At 46.4% G+C, this 22,745-nt stretch overlaps 1 protein-coding gene and 1 pseudogene across 1 annotated transcript; both read left to right on the top strand.

Moving 5' to 3' along the window:
* The first annotated feature begins 279 nt into the window (after positions 1–279).
* Positions 280–10,702, top strand: LOC125098111 (putative elongation factor 1-alpha-like 3; annotated as a pseudogene).
* A 2,210-nt stretch (positions 10,703–12,912) lies between these two features.
* On the top strand, positions 12,913–17,465 carry RPL11 (ribosomal protein L11). Its single transcript, XM_047727369.1, has 6 exons — positions 12,913–13,034; positions 13,808–13,958; positions 15,190–15,296; positions 15,701–15,832; positions 16,842–16,952; positions 17,387–17,465. Exons 1-6 carry the CDS (start codon positions 13,029–13,031, stop codon positions 17,414–17,416), a joined length of 537 nt encoding a protein of 178 aa, XP_047583325.1. The 5' UTR covers positions 12,913–13,028; the 3' UTR covers positions 17,417–17,465.
* The last annotated feature ends 5,280 nt before the right edge of the window (positions 17,466–22,745 follow it).

Raw genomic sequence — 22,745 nt, 5'->3', positions numbered from 1 at the left:
GCAAGTTCGGGGACCACCTCCCACCCCAGGCCCGTCTTTGACCCTTGGGCCACTTCCTAATGCCCAGCCTGTACTAGGGGTGGTGGGTGGAGGTATCAATCAGCATCTGAAAGCCCAAAGGAGCTTCATTTCGGTGGGCAGCAGCCTCACCCTCATCCCAGCCTGGAGGGGGAGAGTCCACCCACTGGCTGACCCAGTCCCAAGGAAGAGAAGCTCGGGACAGGAGTGGGCAATTCATGCCCCAAAGCATGCCTGTCCTCTCTCTGAGCAACTCCCAGCATGGGCAAAGAGAAGACCCACATCAACATTGTGGTCATTGGCCACGTAGATTCGGGCAAGTCCACCACGACAGGGCCTCTCATCTACAAATGTGGTGGCATTGACAAGTTGACAGGTTTGAGAAGGAGACTTCAGAGGTGAGGCTGCTCTGCCTGCGCCTCCCCACCCCTCCTTCCTAGCCTTGGATTCCCTAGGAGGGACTCCTCCTTGTGGGGGAGGTGAATGCTCACCTCTGCTGAGCACCTGCTGGGCTGGTAGGTGCTTTCCCTCTCAATCATGCCAGGCAGGTGCTGTGGCTGCCATTTTCCAGGTGAGACAAATGAGACTCAGAAAGGTTAAATAGCTTACCTGAGGATAGTGCCAAGATTTAAATCTCTGTGACACAGCTGCCATGCCATATCTCAGGAGCTAAAGCTGCCATTTAGAAGCAGTGAAAGGATTTATTTTCCATGCATCTACCATGGACCTTAGGGTAGACCCCATGGATACAGTGGTAAGGGCAAGCAAGCCTTGCCCCCCAGAAACTTCTGGCCACGCACCCTTCCATCACACAATAAGCTCCATAACAGCATGGGTGTTGTAGGAGCCCAGGTCATTGACAATGAACATGTCCTGAGAAACCTTGAAGGACTCCCAAAGGAAGGGATCTCCTCTGGGCCTTGGGGAAATGGGGTAAGTGTCTGTGACCACAAGGAGATTGGAACAGCAGGTGTAGAGCATCTGAGATGGAGAGTCATTGCCTGGTAGGGCAGGAGACATGGGCCCTGAGCGTCCTGCCAAAGAGCCTGGTCACTTTCCCTGCAGCAACTAAAGGATTTCAGGCATGGGAGTGATGGGAATCAGGCAAGATCTTTTTAGGAAGAGCACACTGCTGCAGCATGGGGAGAACAGGCTAAAGGGCCCAATGCTAGGGGCTGAGAAGCAGGTTGGGAGGTTGTTGTCGTCGACCACGGGAGTGAGGACGGTGGCCTGGGCTCAGGCAGCAGCAGTGGGGATGGAGAGTAATGGGTGGAACCCAAGGATGTGGAGGTGGGGAATCCACAGAACTTAGGAGTTAGCTGTAGAGGAGGGGGCAAGGGAGGAAGAAGAGTTGAGGGTGACCCCCAAGTTTCCAGCTTTGGCAATTGGAAGGTCAGTAACTACCAGCGGCAGAGCTGATCTGGAGTCCGAATAGGTCTGCTCTAGACGTGGGAAATCTGAGGTGTCCACGGGGCTTTCTGTGCGCACATCCAGGAGGGAAGCTGAATATTGAAGTCTGGAGCTCAAGACGGAAACCCAGGCTAGAGACTAAACCATGGGAGTGAATTGGAAATGGTGACGGACAGAGCCCTGGGATGGGCGGAGCAAGACCCCATGCAGGGGAAGGAGAAGGGAGAGCCAGGGATCTTAGAGCTGGTGAAGCATCAGACAAGACCGGAGTAGTCTGTAGAACCAGCTGCTGCAGAGATAGAAATAGGATGGAGGAGAAAAATCAACAGGTCATAAATCAGTGCCATCAGCTATTCTCCTCATCTTGGCTTCCTCGGGTACAGTCAGAATTGTTGTGGGGGCGCTTACGTGGCAGGGGCTGCCAAGGAAATCATTAGAACCATGAGAAAGAGACTGATCCATAGCCAATATGGTAGAAGCCTAGCCATTTGCTATGGAAAAACAAATGAACTGATGTGGTTCTCAAACTTTCTGGTCTCAGGAACCCTCTGCATTCTTAAAGGCACCCCAATGAGTTTGTTTATGTAAATTAGATCTATATATTTATGATATTCAAAATTAAAACTGAGGTTTAAAAATGCTTCATTCGGGCGCCTGGGTGGCTCGGTGGGTTGAGCCGCTGCCTTCGGCTCAGGTCATGATCTCAGGGTCCTGGGATCGAGTCCCACATTGGGCTCTCTGCTCAGCGAGAAGCCTGCTTCCCTCTCTCTCTCTCTCTGCCTGCCTCTCCGTCTGCTTGTGATCTCTCTCTGTCAAATAAATAAATAAAAAAAAAAAAATCTTTAAAAAAAAAAATAAAATAAAATAAAAATGCTTCATTCACTTAAAAATAGTAGTAATAAATTCTTATATTAATGTAAATGTGACACTTTTTTATGTATGAAAAATAACTGTTTTTCAAAACAAAGAATCTTGGGAAAGTGACATTTTTGCTGATATCTTTAATGTCTGGCTTAATAGAAGACAGCTGGATTCTCATCTGTTTCTGCAATCAACCTGTTGTGATTTCACTTGTCATGTAGCCTCTAGAAAACACCACTGCACAATGATGAGAAAGTGAGAGAGGGAAAAGGCAAATAATGTCTTAGCATTATTAAAACAGTTTTGATCATGCAAACCCTAAAAGGTTTCGGCGTCCCCGACCACTCTTGGATAGCTGCTTATCTAATGAATATTCTAAACTCTAATGGACTTCATAAAATAGAAGTTCCTACGGTAGCGAAAGTTAGGACACATGGGTTCTATTTCTATCTTTCAAACTAATTAGTTTTCTTGAGGAAGCCACCTGGTCTCCAGTCTTTCCTTTTCTCCACTCTTCGCTCTAATTAGAGCCAAAATGAACAGATGCTCAGGACCCCGGAGCCGGCAAGTGGTAGAGTATACCCAAGACCAGCATGTTAACTTGAACATGCTACCAGAAGCTGGTAGGGCTGAAACCAGCTCAACTTCCCCAGGCTGCCATGGTTAATTATCAGTCATAGATACCACTTAACTAACATAGGGTAGGGGTTAAGATTTTGAACTCGAGTCTGATGCTTTGTGGTTCAAATCCTGATGCCATTGTTTATTAATCCTATGATCTTGGGTGAGTCAGTTAATTTCTCTGTTACTTCGTCTGCAAGATAAGGGTAATACTTCACTAAGTTGTTGTGAGATTAAATGAGCTAACCCACGTTAAGTGCTTAAAACAGCTCCAAGTTCAGGGTCAGCATTACTTACGTGTTTGCGATTACTGATGTGAAGGCTTGCTGACCTTGTGCCAGGTCCACATGCCTGCCTAGGCACTTTATCATTTGGCCCTGGGTCACTGTGACTCTCAAACCAGCTCTGAAAGAGAAACTTAATTATACAAGTAATAAATTCTATTGTTTGAAAAATTCAAAGGTCTCTCCATACACCGCCCTGTTCCCATCCCTTTGACTCTCAACTCATTTTGGAACGTCCTTCTTGGTTGATGGGGCAGCTTTGGATATAGGGGTGACCCTGGGCCTTTCCCTCTTATTCCACGCCCAGGTGGGAAAGGCTCTTTCAAGTATGCCTGGGTGCTGGACAAGCTGAAAGCAGAGTGGGAACGTGGCATCACCATTGACATCTCCCGTGGAAGTTTGAGACCAGAAAATACTACATCACCATCATCAATGCCCCAGGTCACCGTGACTTCAACAAGAACACGATCACAGGCACCTCTGTCATCTTGGCTCTGAGTCGTCTTGGCTCTGCTTCAGGGATGGGCAGTGTCTCTTGGCTCTGCTTTGGGGGTGGGCAGTGGGTGTCCCACCAGAGTTGTCTTGGCTCTGCTTCAGGGGTGGGCAGTGGGTGTCCCTGGCCAAGTCTGAGTTGGGCCTTCTCCCCTCTGTCACTTGGGCCAGGCAGACTGCACTGTGCTGATTGTGGCAAGCAGTGTAGGTGAACTTGAGTCTGACATTTCCAAGAATGGGCAGACCCATGAGCATGTACTCCTGGCTTACATGCTGGGTGTGAAGAAGCTCATTGTGGCAGTCGATAAGATGGACATCATGGAGCCTCCTTACAGTAGCACCTGCTTTAAGGAGATCAGCAAGGAGGTGAAGGCCTATATCAAGAAGATTGGTTACAACTCTGAAGCTGTCGCCTTTGTGCCCATCTCAGGCTGGTATGGGGACAACATGATAGAACCCAGCACCAAGGTGAGAACTGGGATGGGATTAATTAAATGCAACCTTCCTACTCAAATCTTTGAGTGTCTTTGAGAATATAATACCCAGAATTTATAGCATGCTAATGGGCCAATCACTGTGAATGATCCCCATTTTACAGATGAACAAAGGTTACTCAAGACTACACAACTAGTAAGCATAGAGCTGCATTGTGCAATGTAGCACTTAGTTACATGGGGTTATTAAGCTTATTTTTTAATATTTTATTTATTTATTTGAGAGTGAGTGAGAGAACACAAGTGGGGCAGGGGAGGGATGGAGGAGAGGGAGAAGCAGACTCCCCACTGAGCAGGGAGCCTGATGCAGGGCTTGATCCCAGGACCTTGGAATTATGACCTGAGCTGAAGGCAGACAATTAACTGAGCCATCCAGGTATTAACTTTAATAATTTAAGTTGCACAAAATCATTTCAGTTCCTTAGTTGTATTAGCTATATTTCAAGGACTGCACAACCACATGTGGCTGCCATATTGGACAGTGAGGTTACAAAATATTTCCATCATTGCAGAAAGTTCTGTTGAGCAGTCCTCGCAAAGTATGGAATTCTAGTCCATGCTCACAGCATCTACTTCTCTAGGCAAGTTAGGAAGTGTCAGGGCAATATAAGTGTGCCTAAGATAGAGTTACTGTGCTCATGGATCCCAGATTCTAGCAATGTTTAAAATTATTAAATGAGTGTCTCCCTACAAAGGAAGTCTATCTCTGGCATCAGACCTGGGGTCAAACCCCAGCTTTCTCCCTTGCCCACAATAAGGAATTAATATTCTTAATATTAATTCCTAATGGACTCACTTCATGGGACTGTGAGAATTAAATGAGATCAGCTCATGCATACAGTTAGTGCTCAAATACTAGCTGCTATCCCTTACTACTTTATTGCCTAAAGCCTACCTTTTCCACAACTGTCTTGAGGGTTCTTAGCTTTTTCTTCCACGTTTACATAGCATAATCTTTTTCTGAAGATAAAAGTAATGTCTAACATTTTTACAATGACCCTTTCATGCAAATATGAAGCATAAACTTCATGGCTTATAGATAACCTAGTTTTCATGCAGTTCTTTCTAGATATCCACAGCTGGACTAAAACTATGTAATTTTCTATAAAACTCCTTATTTTTAAAATTTCCTTTGCCATTTAAACATGTTGAATATTTAGTGGGTGTTTTATGTTGTAGATCACAGAGGTGCATTAGACTGTGTGGTCATACCCTTTATTAAGGGAAAATGGTATTGAGAGATTACTATGTGCCACACACCAGACTAAACACTTTACATGCACACAACCCTGTAAAGAAGGCATTTTATTCCCATGTAAAATAAGAGAACTTGGACACAGTGTAGTTAACTAATAGCCCAAGGTCACCAGCTTCTAAGAATATTGTTTCTAGTTTTGTTAAAAACTGCCATAAGCATCTTCATAAATAAATCCTTGCATGTGTCCTCAACTTAATTAGAATAAGTTTCTAGTGAAACAAAGGGTAGGCATTATCTTCGACTCTTCTGACACATACTGCCCAATTGTCCTTAGGAAAGATTAGAGTTATCACTGGGCAGTGTGTTCCTTTGGGTGGTAGGTTGATATTTGCCTGCTGGCTACTGTCCTTGGTGCTGAAGGTGTGGTAGCAAACAAGATGACACGGTGCTGGGACACTAATGGTCTTCTGGAGATGGTGGTAATATAGTGGATGATGACAAGTGCTAAGAAAAAGGTAAGGGTGAGGGAGGCATGGTATGATCTGTTCCTCTATATTGGGTGGTGAAGGGGGCAGTGGGAGGCTCTACTAAGCAACAGTAGAACAGAAACCTGAAGCTCTGATGCCCATTTCCTCATTTCCTAAGTATTACCACATAGTTCAGCTAGTGAAATAGGGGATTTCATTCTTTGTACCTTTGGGTATTTATTAGGCATCTAGTATGTTCTAAAGGATTTTATTTATTCATCTGACAGAGAGAGAGTGTGTGTACGTGCTTAGGCAGGGGGAGAGGCAGAGGGAGAAGGAGAAGTAGGCTCCCACTTGAACAGAAAGCCTGACGTGGGGCTTGAGCCCAGGGTCATGACTGAACTGAAGGCAGATACTCAACCGACTGAACCACCCAGGTGCCGTATCTAGTATGTTCTAAATGCTAAAAGAACAAAACATGCAGTCAGTGGACTGGATAGTAGATTTAGGGTTTAGCCTCCACTTTCAAGAAATACCTGTGACATCAGAGACCTCAGTTTCCCCATTTTTAAGATGGGGATAATGCTGACCTCATAGGCTTAGTTAGGCCTCTGAGTTGGCATAGAGCCAAGTTAGTTGCTAAGTTCATCAAACTAACAGAAGAGCTTATCTTCATCAATGAGGCTGGTGTTTGAGCAGGAAGTTGGCCCATAGAAAGGCATCAACTGGAATCCCAGTTAACTGATCTATATCTGAAGGCAAAGATGATATCTCTGGTGAGCTTTGGCCAAGGTTTTTAGAGAAGCAAATATGGTATCAACTTAAAAGGCCTGTATATAATGCATTGTCATCCTTAAGGTCATATCCTTCTAGAAGGCCTTATGCTCAATAATGCTGCCCTTGCCTAAGATGTTGGGGAACAACTAGTCTTTAGAAGGTATAAATGTTAGAGTATTTGAGTCTTGTTTGCATTCTCATTCCTGAATCATACTTAACTGTACTGCATGTTTTCTCTGCTCCTCCTGTATAATGAGCAGATGAAATGAGACCCAAGGACTAATCAGATTCAAGGAATCTCTGCTTCCTAAAAATATTGGCTCAAGTGAGGAGCAACACCTGCAAGATTTAGAGTAACGGCCACCATTTAGTGGGTGTATAGTACATGTCGAACATTGTGCTTGGTGGATTGTGTGTGGTTTTTTGTGCCTTTACTTGAGCCTGCAAGGTAGGTGGTGATATCTGTTTCATAGATGAGGAAGCTGAGGCTCAGAATGTATTAAAAAATTGGGACGCCTGGGTGGCTCAGTCAGTTAAGCGTCTGCCTTCAGCTCAGGTCATGATCCCAGTGTCCTGGGATCGAGTCCCACATCGGGCTCCTTGCTCGGCAGGGAGCCTGCTTCTCTCTCTCTCTCTCTCTGCCTGCCACTCTGTCTGCCTGTGCTCGCGCATGCTCTCTCTCGCTCTCTCTGACAAATAAATAAATTCTTAAAAAAAAATTGCTTGAGGTCCCATGTTCAATACACATTGGCACCTGGGACAGGCTCCCTCAAGCTAAGCAAGCTGCACATTTGGTGGCTTTTTCAGATGTCCTGGTTTAAAGGCTGGAAGATCATCAGGAAGGAAGGAAACATGGTGGGCATGACACTGCTAGAAGCACTGGACTCCATCATGCCCCCGGCCCGGCCTACGGATAAGCCCCTGGGGCTGCCTCTGTAGGATGTATACAAGATTGGGGGTGAGCATATGTTATATGGGGGTGCTTGGGGTTGGGAGCCCACTGAAGTCTGGCTGCTGACAGCTCTGGTTGCTTTGTCCCCCCAGGCATCAGCACCTTGCCCATGGTGTGGGTGGAAACAGGCTTCCTCAAGCCAGGCATGGTGGTGACCTTTGCCCTCTGCAACATCACCGCAGAGGTCAAGTGTGTAGAGATGCACCACGAGGCCCTGGCTGAGGTCCTGCCTGGAGATAATGTGGGCTTCAATGTGAGGAATGTGCCAGTGAAGGACATCAGGCGGGGCTATGTTGTGGGAGACAGTAAGAATGACCCACCCTCGGAAGTAGCGAGGTTCATCTCCCAGGTGAGGAGGCCCATTTAAGGGGTGTCACCTGAGACAGCCACGCTGTCCTATGAGCAGAATGATTCACTGGGTCATCCAGGAAGTGGGCACTGACCGGCAGTGTAGGTAGAGTCAGACTGTCCAGGTTAGAATCCTGACTATAACTTCTTTGTCACTTTGCCCTTAAACAAAACAATGCAGTTCAATGGTCTTGTTCATTTCCACAGTATGGTCTTAAAGACTTAAAGTAGTCAGTTTCAAATCAGGTGGATTAGAATCACCTGGGATGCATCTCAAAAATGCAGATTCCTAACATTTTCCCCAGTGGTTCCAGGGAGTGATTTGGTAGACATGGGTGGAAACTGGGAATCTGTATGTTAGAGCTCTCGGGTGTTTCTTTGGCCCAGAGTTAGAATGTGGAGGCTGTTCTGACTGCAACGCCTGGCACATTCTTGCTTCTGAAGATGGAGGCTGGCACTATCTCGCAGTGAGTTTGGGAGCATTACACGAGGTAATGATAGGTAAAACAGCTGACCTCGGGCCAACAGGTCACCTAACAAGTTAGTTAGTTGCTACTGTAATGCATTTTTCTAAATGGCCGGGAAAGGTAGTACATAAATAACAGGTATGTGTGTGGGTTTTAGTATCACTCATCCCCAGCTCTGCCACTTCCTGCTATTTCATCATGGGTAAATCATCCAGGCCCTGTGCTATGCCAATTAAATTAGAATGCATGAGACATACTTAGCACAGAACTTGGTATACTCTACAAATGTTCAAACGCTCACTGTAATTTAAAATGTGTCCAAGATGGGACACCTGGGTGGCTCAGTCAGTTGAGCATCTGCCTTCAGCTCAGGTCATGATCCCAAGGGTCCTGGGGTCTAGAGTCCCATGTCAGCAGGAAGCCTGCTTCTCCCTCTGCCTGCCTGTTCTCCTGCTGGTGTGCTTGTTCACTTTCTCATAGACACATACATACATACATATATACATACATACAGTGTTCAAGGTGCCTGACCCCTTAGCTGGTTAGGACTACCTCACCTGGAGGATGCTGGGCTGACACCCTCCTGGCTCCCATCCCACCCTGGGTTCCAGATGATCACTCTCAACCACCCTGGCAGCATGGCAGCTGGCTGCTCACCAGTTCTGGACTGCCACATGGCTCACATTTGCAGACCTCAGGGAGAAGACTGACCGGTGCTCGGGCAAGAAGCTGGAAGACAATCCCAAAGCCCTGAAGTCTGGGGACTCGGCCACCATTCAGGTGATTCCAGGAAAGCCCAGTGTGTGGAAAGCTTCTCAGAGTACCTGCCCCTTGGTAAGCACCTTGGACAGCACCTGGATCCTAGGAGCTGCTTCTTCCTCCTCCTGGAACCAGGGAGCCAACGCGTCACTCCCAAGCCAGGTTGCAGAACCTGGTCAGAAGGACCAGAGTTCCAGATTAGAAGGGGGGGGGGGAGAAAGAAAAAAAAGGAAAGTGGCTTGTGGCTTGCCTAGGGTGACACAGCAAGGCAGGGCCACTTTAGAGTCTTGTTACTCAAAGTGTGGTCGGTGGACCGGCAGCGCGGGCATCCCCTGGGAGCGGGTTAGAAGTGGAGAACCTCAGGAACCATCCAGACCTGCTGAATTCAAATCTTCAGCTTCACAAGATCCCCAGGTAACTGGGATGCACATCAATTTGAGAAACTCTGATTTAGAGGAAGTGAATAAAGCAGAGATTAGTAAGGATTTTTCTTTTTCCTTTTTTCTTTCCTTTTCTTTTTCCAGTGTAGTGGTTTTCAAACCTGGTGGATAATCAGAACCACTGATGGACCCTATTAAACCCAGAGGCTCAGACCCCTAGAGATTCACCTGGTCAAGGCTGCAGCCTAGGAGTCTGTTTCAAGTATATTATGCATGGCTAGGTTTGAACAATTAACTTAGAATGTTCTGAATTCAAATATATAGGGTGTAGGCAATTTTACATAGTGCCTGCTCTGTGCTAGATGATATTTGTAAACAAACAAGTCCTTGCCATCAGGGCCTCCCAGTTAATGGGGAAGGGGGTGAATTTCAAAAGGCTAATTTTAGAGGTGGGCCACAGACGTTGCCACATGAATCTTGCAAAGCTGGTTTAGTTCTTTCTACTTCTGCCAAAAATACTATGAGGTTGAATCCAGATGCCAAAGCCTTGCCCTCCACAACTTGAAATCAGAGGAGCATTCAGGAACCTCTAGGAGAAGCAATTGCCAGGTTCACAGCTGAATGTATAGGAGATCCATCATATGGGTGGTTGTGATGGGCACAGAGAAGGAGCTAGCTGCTTGGAGGAGGCTGGGAGTATTAGTATTAGTAATAATACTACTAAATAGTATTATTTAGTGGTGGGTGCACTAAAAGCAAAGTTTTCCCTGTGCCCTTTACTTATGCAAGTAGGACAGTCCAGTGGCTAAAAATGTAAGTGCTGGTGTGAGACTTTCTGGGTTTTCAACCATCACAGCAAAGTGACCTTCTACTTCTTTGCCCCAGTTTCCCCAACTGTAAAACAGATATAATGAGATCTACTATGAGTTCCTGAAGTTAATGCACTCCTATGTATAATTCAGAGTATCACTCACTTGACCTTTTGTGCCAGTGTCCTATAGCTCGTGCGCTGGTAACATTTGCCACCTGTTTCTTCATGCCCTGTGTCCTAGGTCGCTTCCCTGTGCGTGACATGAGGCAAACGGTGGCTGTTGGGGTCATCAAGGCTGTGTAGAAAAAAGCAGCGACCGGTGGCAAAGTCACCAAGTCTGCCATGAAAGCGGCCAGGAAGTGAGCAGTGAGCCACAGCTGGAAAAGAACGGCTCAAGGAGAAGCCTTAGACTTACTCTTCTCTTGCCCAAATGGTCTTAAATCTGCCCTGCTAATGCACTTTTCTTTTTGCTGATGAGTTTGAGGCATGGGAATAAAGCACAGCAAGACTTTTTGCCTCTGCCTCTGCTGACCTTGATGTTGTAAGCAAGGAGGAAGCAGGTGGGGTGCTCAGTCTAATGCTACCCCTCATCTTCCTTCTGGTGCCTGACTGGTACAAGAACCAGAGAGCTAGGGTCACAGGAAGGAACAGGTGTAAAGGGGAAAGTCTAGGGCAGCTTTTGGCCCAGGCCAAGTTCATCAGTTCCTAGATGAACACCAAGACTCTGGTGTTAAACTGCCTAATTTAAATAGTGTCTATCAAAGTTACTGATCCTTCTGTGTGCTATGCTCATCTGTAAAACAGGAAAACAACAGTATCTTCCTCCACAGGGATGCTGAAGTTTGAGTGAACTGGTACCTGCTGGGCATGGTAATCAGCTACTCTCATTCACATGGGTGTGGACACTGGAGGCAAGTGAGCACTATTACAGGGAAGTTCCGTTGCAGAAAAGTTGAGAGGAAGGGAATGAGCCTGAGATTTGTAGGATGAGCTGTTTTATATTTCCTAGGTATATATTTCCCTCAGGTTACTTTAACTTTAGTTTAACAAATTGAGTCACAAAGTTGCAAGAGGCTATTTCACCCAGATTCCCCGAATCTTATTTACCACTTTTTCCCTGATTTGAAAGTAAGCTGAAGACATGATGGTCATTTACAACAAACACTGTAAATCCAACAATATTCTCTGATATAACCAAGGTCAAGTAATCAGAATGAAGATACTAAATTAACATGGGTACACCTCTGAAATCTGCAGACTTGATTCAGACTTTGTCAATTATTCCAAAAACATGCTTTATAGCAAAAGAAAATCCAGGATCGTGTGTTGTATTCCGCAGTCTTGTCTCTTTCTTCCAAGTTTTGGAGCAGCCTCTCCCTTGGCTCTGCTCCTCCCAGAGGTTTGTTTGAGGCCTGGGATCTCGATCCTGGCTAGCTACTGGCTGCCTGATGGAGGAAGCTCAAAGGTGCAGGTTGTGAGGAGGGGTATCTCTCTTTGCTCTCCTCCATCAGCCCAGCTTTCCAGAAGTCCCTTGCATCCCTACCTAATGAAACCAGAAGAGCCTGGGGGATTTTACCTCCCCTGTAGCAGTGGGAGAAGGGAATTATGGCAGAAGTAAGAGGCTTGCCTCCTTTTTCACCAAAGCCCTTTGCCCATTTATTCCTGTTAGAGAAACTGGCAGATTCAATACCAAGTTCTCCCTGGGATGTGGGTCCTGTTGAGGATTAGCATAAACCAGAAAGCCCTATTATTGTTTGCCACTGGAGCCTGTCAGAGACTAATCTGCAAGCCATTTTTGTGAGTGCAGGATGACTGTTGATTATAAACCATATCTAACACTTTTTGGCGGGGTGGAGGGTAAAGGGTTGCTTGGATATAGTGAGTTTATATTTAGAGTAACCCTTCTTGTGGGCGCCTGGATGGCTCAGTGGGTTAAAGCCTCTGCCTTCGGCTCAGGTCATGATCTCAGGGTCCTGGGATCCAGCCCACATCTGGCTCTCTGCTCAGCAGGGAGTCTGCCTCCCTCTCTCTGCCTGCCCCTCTGCCTAGTTGGGATTTCTCTGTCAAATAAATAAATAGAATCTTAAAAAAAAAAAAAAGTAACCCTTCTTGCGAGCTTAACTTTGTGCTCTACACAATTTTCACCACAATCTTCTATAATATAGGTATCCATATTAAAGCTGAGAAAAACCGAGGCTGAACGAGGTCTAATTAGTAATCTGCTCTGGGTCGTGTAGCCAAGACAAGAGCAAACTGTCTCCAAAGCTCAGGCCTCTTAAGCCATCCCTGTTCTCACTGTATAAATTCCATTTATTTACAATGTTACCGAATAAATTATATGCATTACAGTTTGCACAATTGACTTCACGTAGTCCTGGGTCTCATCACTCCAAGAACCACCAGGTCCGGAGACTGTGGGAAGGAAGGGCACCCACGAGACCGGAAGTTCAAGGAAAAGCCGGTTGGGGGAGCTTTAAAAGAGAATTTTTGGAAAGCCCGGGTCCCGGTGGTCCGCGAGGGTGGCTCGCGGCGGTGGGCGGCTGCCACCAGACCGAGTCCTACGTTACGCCGCGCCGCTCCCACCCCTCTTACTCCGCCGCAGCTCTCCGGGTATCCGGGGGAAAGAGCCCGCCTCCCGACCCATAAGGCCCTGGGCCGGAAGCTTCACTTTCTCTTCCTGTTCTCCACCATGGCGGTGAGTAGCTGAGGCCCGGGTTTGCTTCCCTTCATCCGCCTTCATCCGCGGCGGGCCGAGGGCGCGGGAAGTGCCTTGTCCGCGGCCTGAGAAGAAGGGAGCCCGTAGGGCTGGCCGTGCCGAAACTGGCAGAGTCGTGCGGGCCGAGGGCGCGGAGCTGAACCCTGTGGTCTCCCCTCCCGCCGTCTTAGGAGCGGGCTCAGGGCAACCACCGGGAGGGCCCAGAAGCTCGGCCCGTCGGCTGCAGGAAGGGCGAGGGGAGCGAACGAAGTGGCTGGCACACGGTGTCCAGACCTGTTAACCGTCCCGGGAACTTGAGACTTGGCGGGTGCTAGGGAGCCTCAGCCTGTTGCTGCGCTTGGGGAAGGCGCTAGCCTCCTGCCGCGGCCAGCGGGCTGCTTCGGAATGGAATGGGGGAGGTCGCACAACCACATGTTTCCTGTTTCCCCAGCGTTTAAATTCTGTTTGCTCCCCGGTCGGCGGGATAGTGCGGACGCGCTCCGACACCCTACACGCTGAGCTCCTTGGGGTTCCTCTTCTCCCTGTAACTTGAACTCCCGATACCTGTCCTAAGTTTCTGTTAACCCGTTCCGTGCATGGAGGAGGGAAGCCAGTCCCGAGCTGTCTTCTGCCTTGGTGCCTCCCACACGGACACCGTGATACTTTCTAAACCCTTAGGGCTTTAGAAGTAGGTATGCTGTGTCTACGGATGCTGGGCTCGCGGCCGTCTGGGGTCGGGTTGTGTGTTGACTGCCCCGCTTCCCTTGTTGCAGCAGGATCAAGGTGAGAAGGAGAACCCCATGCGGGAACTTCGCATCCGCAAGCTCTGCCTCAACATCTGTGTGGGGGAGAGTGGAGACAGACTGACACGGGCAGCCAAGGTGCTGGAGCAGCTCACAGGCCAGACCCCCGTGTTCTCCAAAGGTGAGTGGTGACATTTGGGGGAGAGGACCGGAGGCTCGGTATGCCTACATGTTTACTGATTGACCTGGCGTCCAGCCTCTCTACTGCCCATGTTGAAAGTGACAGTTGGTGTCCCTTTAAAGCATTACTTTCCTGAGCTACCCAAGAAGTATCTAACTTTCAAGATTGGGTTTGTTGTTGGAATACCAGGTTTTTAAGTTAGCAGAGATTAAGGTAGGACGAGTCCCAAGTAGAGATTTTTCCAGGGAAAGTTGGAAAAGTTAGAAATGTTGGGAATGTCGTACATTCCAGTTGTTGTCGTACAATTCCAAATGTTGATACACATTTTGAATTTATAGGCTCCGTTAAGGTCAGAGCTGTGTACCTGGACAGGCTGCGTTCAGATCCCGGCTCCATCATTTGCTGGTGTGACTTTGGCCTTTCTGGGCCTTAGCTTCCTTATTTGTCTAAAGGGGATGATAACAGGTAGTAAGATTGTGAAGGATCAAACGGATTCTTTGAAGTGCCTGCCATCTACAAACTCAGTGTAGATGTTAGCGTTTTGTTGCTTTTTTTGTTTTTGAAGTTCCATTGCTTTATGGTAGTGGAATACCGCAGGTTCTTGGGTTCAGATCCTGTCTTTTATTACCGACTGTGATTTGGGGCAAGTTAACCTCCCAGAACTTCATCTGTAATATGAGGACAACCTTACAATAATGCTTTAGAGAATCTTAGGTGTTTTCATTAATGTTTTACTTTCTTTAGAACACAGTTATCCTATTTCTTTCTAGAGGCCTATTCTGGCTGTGAACTTGGCCCATCCTGAGACTTAGACATTATGACTTCGAGCATTTTTTGGTTTTTTGGTTTTTTAAGGTTTTATTTATTTGACAGAGCACAAGCAGGGAGAGGGAGAAGCAGGCTCCCTGCCGAGCAGGGAGCCCGAAGCAGGGCTCTATCCCAGGACCCTGGGATCATGACCTGAGCCAAAGGTAGATGCTTGACTGACAGGCACCCAAGTGTCCCCTTCGAGCTCTTAACTGCCTAAGTATGACGGAGGACTTGGGAGTTGAAAAATATGTTTTCTGTGTTATGGAAGAAACGAGATGTAGGTGACACTGGTTGGAATGCCATCACTTGGGATGTGGGTAGGTATTTAACGTTTCTTGGGAGTTATGGAGATGATGTTCCGGGGAAGAGGTGAGTGCAGTGGGAGTGTGATACCTGATTCCTTGTTTCCCCCTGTCTGCAGCTAGATACACGGTTAGATCCTTTGGTATCAGGAGAAATGAAAAGATTGCTGTCCATTGCACAGTCCGTGGGGCCAAGGCAGAAGAAATCCTGGAGAAAGGTCTAAAGGTGAGGCTGATCTCATCCTGGGATAATAATAGAGTGCCGACTTAACAAGTAGATAGTTATGGTGGTGGTGGTGGTTATACTTCATGTACTGTCTTTGGTGCCTTGGCTTTTTAATTTTTATTTTATTATTTTTTAATCTCTTAAGGGTGTTTCCTGCACTCAGCAAGGTTTAAACTGTTCTTCATGATTTCTCTGGGTTTTTCCATGCCTTTTAGAGGTTTGGAAAGTTCTATGACATCCATCGTTGGGATGTGATTTGGTGTCTTGGGGAAATGATGAGATTCTGTTTAGGATCACATTATATTAAATTGCATCTCTGGGGTCCTGAGTGTTGAGGTCTAAGCTAGTAATGTGGGGGTGATTTGAGTTGACAATGAGTGTGATTGCTGCATTTTTCTCCTTAGGTTCGAGAGTATGAGTTAAGAAAAAATAACTTCTCTGATACTGGAAACTTCGGCTTTGGGATCCAGGAGCACATCGATCTTGGTATCAAGTATGACCCAAGCATTGGGATCTACGGCCTGGACTTCTATGTGGTACGAATATTTAGTCTTCTCTACTCCTGATCTGTGAGGAGAGTGGGATCTGCTACTCCTTTATTTTGTGCTTGCTGCCTTGATGTTGGATCGAAGCCTGGAGTGTTGTCTGCCTTTGTGTTCTGCCCCTTGGGAAGATGTGCCTTGTTTGTGGCAGGTGGCAGGATGCAGCACTGAGTAGATAGGCAAGATCCTGCTATCGTGAAGCTTATGTCTAGGATCTAGCAAGCACCAGTGTGACTAATAGGTGGAAGGAAGAACTGTTCCACCCACTGAATTGAAAATTGGAGAGTTTGGCGCTGTATGTGGTGTGTGGGTTGGCTGTACGGAGGCTGCTTTTTTCCCAGCTCCTTCCCTTAGACCGTGGGGATAGCGTGTGTTCCATCCAGAGGACGTTGATGTGAGTTGGGTGAGGTGTCTGTTTGCTCAGTCAGGATAGGGATTTCAATGTAGAAATGACCATTTGTGTTACCGCATCATGTTTGCCCAGTCGTAAAACCACACAGCAAAAACCGGAAGTCCTGGCTAGTGTGGAATCGAGTCATGGCAGCACCCTCACATAGGGTTTGAGAACAGCAAGCCTTTAAGAAGCACTTTTGAGCTGAAGCAGAAGAGAAGAATAACTATTTCTTTGTGCTTCTCAAAATCTTAAGTTTTCTGTAATGCACATATTTACAGTAAGCTTCCCCCCCCTTTTTCTTTTAATGTTACTTTTAAAATGTGCTTTGGAGACTGGGGAGCAGTGATGGAGAATCCTTAGCTACTGTTGGAAGTTGGGCAGGGAAGTGGGGGGTACCGCAAGTTCCAGCCTCCAAAGCAGACCTCTAGTGTCCTGTGTTGTCCAGGATGCCGGTAACTGGTTTATTAGACCCTGAGATCATGGGTCTCTTGTTCCAGAAATCATTGGGCCACCAGGTGACTCTTGAAGATCAATCTCCAATGTGTGAGTCTTGTCCGTCTACTCTTGACTGTGAGCTGGCTAGGTGACTGTTGGTTATTCCTGGGACAGGTGCTGGGTAGGCCAGGTTTCAGCATCGCAGACAAGAAGCGCAGGACAGGCTGCATTGGGGCCAAACACAGAATCAGCAAAGAGGAGGCCATGCGCTGGTTCCAGCAGAAGGTAAAGCTGATTTATCCCAGGTGACTGGTGGAATGTGGTGTTGGTGAATGGAGTTGGGATTTGGGGGTGCACAATCCAGCACCACTTGGTGGGTAGTTTCTTTAAAGATAGAGTATTTGGGCACCTTGACAAATGTGGGCTTCCAGGGTTGGTGGTTTGGACACCCCAAATCCGGGTTTCTCCCCACCCCACATATACAGGTAGCTGGAAGGGGAGGAATAGGTCTTTAATAGGAGCCCCCTTTCCTCAAGGTGTGGTGCAGTTTAGCACAGTGTAGCAGTTGTTAAAACTGGCCAGTTTCCTGCTTAGTTCAGAAGGGATGTGGGGTTCAGAGTTGAATTTATGTATCAGATGTGAGTTCTCAAATGTTAGCCCTTGATGCCATCTTTGCTGTTGCCTCCTGTTGTGAAAAAATAAAATCTCTTCTCTTTCAGTATGATGGGATCATCCTTCCTGGCAAATAAATTCCCGTTTCTATCCAAAAGGCCAATAAAAACTTTTCAGTGAAATGTATATTACTGTTGTGTGTTCTGTGAAAGGAGCCTGGCCATATTCAAGTCCCTGGACCTCCAGCCACTTAAAGCTTCATTGGGAATAGCTGGTAACGACCCTGTCGTCCTCTGGATGCCAGTGTTTCCTGGCAGATCGAAGCGTGAGCTTCACAGCGTTGCCTGTGCTCCCCACACTCTTGTTGTTAGGCTGTGGCGGTGCGGCAGTCACATGGAAACTGATTGTAGAGGGGAGGGTATGAATATAGCGCTGGGGTTTGAATGTAGCGCTTTGGTTAAAGGTGGGGTACAGTGTTCCCACGTTGCAGGAGGCTCCCTTCTATTTAGTAATTCTGTTCTTCACTAGAGATTATACCAGCACTTGCGTCTGAGAAAGGGTATTTTACAGGCTTCGGTGTGTCATGTTTGGGATTAAATTTTGATTTAACTGTTCAGATTCAATTTTCCTTTAAAATGAGAAGGTATAGGATTGTTGAAGCAAAAATAAGCCTAGAAGAGCATGTTGTTTGAGGCAGATTTCCTGGATTTGATTCCCTGTCCTCCTTTTTATCTGCTGTGCTACCTTAAGCAAGTTCTTCTCTGCCCCAGTTTCTCATCTGTATCATGGAGGCAAGTGATAGCCCTCAGAAGGTTAAGTAGTTTAATACTTACAGAATTCTTAGACCTGTGCCAGGCATGTAGGGCTCAAAAGGGGCTAATTCTGTGTGTTGGTATATGAGAAATGTTACCCTTATCAGTTAGCTCTTCCTCTGGTGTGAAAGTAAAACTTCCTGTCTTTTCCTTGTCACTGAACCAGTGACATTCAGAAGTCACCATTTCTCTGGCCGTTGGACACAGTGCTTGGCTGATGGTTCGTAGTTTTCCATTTAGGGTTTACATTTTGAGCACATGTTAATTCAGTTCAATAATTTACTCACTTGTGACTAATGAGTTCAGTTTTTCTCAGGCGGCATTTTCACTGCCATTAAATGGTTCTCTAATTTGTTACCTGCCTTTGTAGTTACTTTAAAACCCAGCAATCTCTTTGGTGTGCCTTCATTGTTATGGAAATATGACATTTCTGTCTTTGTGATAATGAAGTCTTCCACAGAGAGGTCAGATACAGTTGGTTAAAGGGGAGAATTATAAAATGTATTACCATATACTTTGTGTTTCACTTAAAATACTAGCATGCATTCACTTTCCAGTCTGACTCTAGGGCCAGGACTGTCACATTATAAACAGAGTGAAACTTGTGTGGGAATGATTCTTGTGGTTCAGCTTCATGGCAGGAGGGGGGACTTGACTTGTCTTAACCTCTGTAATTACAGTAACAACTACAACTGGAATATACACGTGAGAACAAATTGTTGGTGAATATATATAACTTCTGCTGGCGGGTGCTAGCTGCCTTGGGGAGTCAGTATATTGTACAGAACAGATAGCATTATGCTCATTTTGTTTAAAACATTTCAGAAGTAAGTGTAGAAAGTGAATGGCCCTTTAATACTACTACAGCCGTTTGTTGTTATCTGTATGTTTTCATGTTTGGGTTCCTATTTAATATGAACCTCCCTGCCCTTCATTTGGTCCTGCCATGTCATGTATTCAGTTGAGTTGACTCCCCTCCCCCCCCTTTTAAAAAATATTTTATTTATTTATTTGACAGAGACAGCGAGAACAAGAGCACAAGCAGGGTGAGTGGGAGAGGGAAAGCAGGCTTCCTGCGGAGCAGGGAGCCCAATGTGTGGCTCAATCCCAGGACCCTGGGATCATGACCTGAGCTGAAGGCAGATGCTTAAAGACTGAGCCACCCAGGTGCCCCTGACTCCCCATTTTAAAAATTAAACTCCGTGGGCTCCTCGCCTAGTAGAAAAAGGACTCTTGGGAGTTTGGTGATCTGACTGGGTTTCAGCCCTACCTCTCCGTGATCGTCTGGGTGAGTCCTGAAACATGTTGGAGCCTGGAGCAAATGGGGAGACTTCCCTAACCACTTTAGAGGGGTCAGGGCCAGGAAAGCTTGCCTCCTGTCCTGTTTAGAAGCATGACTTCCAAACATTTCACATTGGTTTCTAAAGTACATGCATTTTGAGTTTACATCCATTCACTTGCTACTAAGTGGATATAGTCACCTGGGGTTTGGTTAAAACTCTTGGGCCTCACCTCAGGTCTACTGAATTAGAATCTGCCTTTCTAATGATATCCATAGGTAATTCGTGTGCACACACTAATGCCTAAAAACTACCTACATACTAGTGCCAAAACTGGGAGGGAAGACCTAATACCCACAGAGATTTCTTTAATAAATTTAGTTTTGTGAAGTTCTTGCTGTGTGGCTGTTTTTCTCATTACTTCAGCGTTATCCATGAAAAAACTTAGATCAGTGTTAGGTCACCCTCTGCTCCCATGTCACATGGTTGTCTTCAGAATACAGTAGTGCTCTAGCAGGCATCTGTATTCCAGTACCAGGCCCAGAAAATACTGGATGCTACTTTGCTGACTGAATGTTCTAGTTCCTCAACTATCCTCTATGACAGTGTTCTCAGTCTGGGGCAATAATCTGTCCCCATCCTGGGGACAAAAAAATTTTTTTTTGTGATGTCTTTAAATTTTTTCTTTAACTAGGGCTGCCGTTCGTATTAGTGCCTATAGGTCACGGGTGTCAAACATTCTACGATTCAGGATAATGACGCAAGTAGTTGCTGTGTACATGGGTACAGGATGGTCACTGATACTCGAGCAGGTAATGAGATGGGGCCAGCTAGCTGTGCAAAGGCTTGGGGGGAACCAGTCTGGTTGACAAACGGCCGGGAGATTTTAAGTAGAGAGCAAGGGTGGAAGTCCAGAGTAAATCAGATCAGGCTAGTGAGAGGCCACATCACAACCTACCATTACTGCCACTGCAGTAGGATAGATTTTTAAAGGAAATGGGGAAACCGCTTAAGTTGTACCAGAGTGCTTGGCATTTTCACCCACAGAGGATGGGCAAAGCGGAGATCAATCCACGTAAGAGTAGTCTAGGGTTCTTTTTAAAGATGGGATCAAATACTTTTCAGAATAGTGTGTGTACATGGATACGTTACTATTTTGAGCTGATTGGTAGGAAATACCAATCCATAGGACTGTGTGCCCAGTAACTAAGATACGTGATGATCCAGGTCTAGGAACAGTAGGTGCTGCTCCTCTATTAGAAACACTAGCAAACAGAGCTGTACTTTGTAGGCTTTTTTTTTTTTTTTTAAGATTTTATTTATTTATTTATTTGACAGATGATAAGTAGGCAGAAAGGCAGGTAGAGAGAGAGGAAGGGAAGCAAACTCCCTGCCAAGCAGAGAGTCCGATGTGGTACTTGATCCCAGGACCCTGGAATCGTGACTTGAGCGAGAAGGCAGAGGCTTTAACCCACTGAGCCACCCAGGTGCCCTGGCTTTTTCTTTGGTTTTATTTATTCATTTGACAGGCAGAGATCACAAGTAGGCACAGAGGCAGGCAGAGAGAGAGAGGAAGAAGCAGGCTCCCTGCAGAGCAGAAAGCCCAATGTAGGATCCCAGGACCCTGGGATCATAACCTGAGCCAAAGGCAGAGGCTTTAACCCACTGAGCCACCCAGGCGCCCCCAAGATATAATTTCAATTTGTGTTTTTTTCCTCTTAAGTATATTCTCATGTCATTATGGCTGCTTTATAATACACCATCTTTTAGAGGTATGAGATATAATGTGTTATCTATGTGGCCAGCACTGAATATCCGAGTGTTAGTTCTGTGGGACTGCCCTGTGCCCCAGTACAGGCTCTCTTGTTTTGGCCCTCTGTGTAGTATCTGTGAGGTCCTTGCATAGTATCTTCAAGTTATCTGATGGTGTGGTGGTGTTGAAAGAACACTAAGCTGGAGAGACGTCATCTGTGTTCTGTTTTCTGCTTTGCTTGTCCTGTTAGCATCATGAACCAAAGACAAGAACAAAGCAAATTGCAAGCCATCTGGCCCTCCAGAGCAGACTGACCTGCTAGATTTTGTCTAAGACTTTATGAACTTTTTATCTTCTGATTTTGTGCTTTTGCCTTTTTGTGCAGTTTAACCACCTGCTAGGTGCAGTCTGTTAAAGTCCACATGTCGGTTGAGGTGCCAACTGGTGGGTAAGGACAACAGTGAGTAGTAGGCTGCCAGTGGCTGAGTCCTAAAGGGTTAAGGCCCAGGCTTTCCAGGTGAGTGGCCAGGTCAGGGCCCAGGAACCACCCACATATAGTTTAAGCTGCCATTCACTAGGGACCTAACTGGTGCCTGGGGGTACGGAACCACTTGCAAGCAACTTGTTATGGAAACCACAGTGTGTGGTTGTCAGGGGGGAATCCAGAGTAACGCACCGGGGCACCACCAGGAGGACAGAACTTCACTCTGCTCCAGGTGCAGGAAGGCTCAGGAAACAGATGCAGAGGTTTGTGTTTTCACAAATCTGAACAAAAATGAGGAGTTGTGATTGTATCAGTTGAGGACCTTACATAATTTGATTTTAAGGTGTTACATAATTATATGTATCACTATTAGTTTAATTTGCTTTTAGATAAATTATGTCCACATTTAACCTGTGGTGTGAAAGTAGCTTGGAAGACAAAGGCATACAAAGTGCAGTTCTAGACCCCCCTCAGTTACCCTGCTGAATGTGCTTTGTTTGTAAGACTTTTAACCCTTTAATACCATGGTGACTGCCTCTGAAAGTGTTTTCCTATAGTGTATTTCTGTTTTTTTGCTTTTAGAGATTGGTTCTGCTTAAACATGTGGTATATCATGGTGTGTAAGAGCACAGAATTTGGAATTGAAGCATCTCAGCTGTTTGTTGTTTTTGTTTTTAGATTTGTATTTATTTGAGAGAGTGAGCAAGCACAAGTGGGTGGAGTGGCAGAGGGAGAAGCAGACTCCCTCCTGGGATCATGACCCGAGCCACAGGCAGACGCTTAACGAACTGATACACCCAGGTGCCCCTAAGGATCTCCGATACCGTGTAGGTCCCTAACAGATAGCATAGGCTTCTTTCTCATAAGAGCCCCACTAGCTGCCAGCCGGCGCCTCCTCTGCCTCTACTGATAGCAGATAGTTTACACAATGGTTGTTGGGCCCAGAGTGGTCATGGAGGCAAACTCCAGGGGAGGGTTCTGCTTTCTTGGATGTCCGTCAGGATTCTTTTCTGATAGGCACCGATCAACTTATTTCATTTTCATGGCACTGTGAGGTGCTAACAGTGATGAAGACTCAGAGAAAGGCACAGAGGAGGAAATGAATTGTCCAGAGTCACAGTGGTGGTAATGGAGCCA

The sequence above is a fragment of the Lutra lutra genome, chromosome 4 (genome assembly GCF_902655055.1).
Source record: "Lutra lutra chromosome 4, mLutLut1.2, whole genome shotgun sequence".
Classification (NCBI taxonomy): Eukaryota; Metazoa; Chordata; class Mammalia; order Carnivora; family Mustelidae; genus Lutra; species Lutra lutra.
The sequence above is the reverse complement of the archived record's forward strand: the minus strand, read 5'-3'. Positions and strand labels throughout refer to the sequence as shown.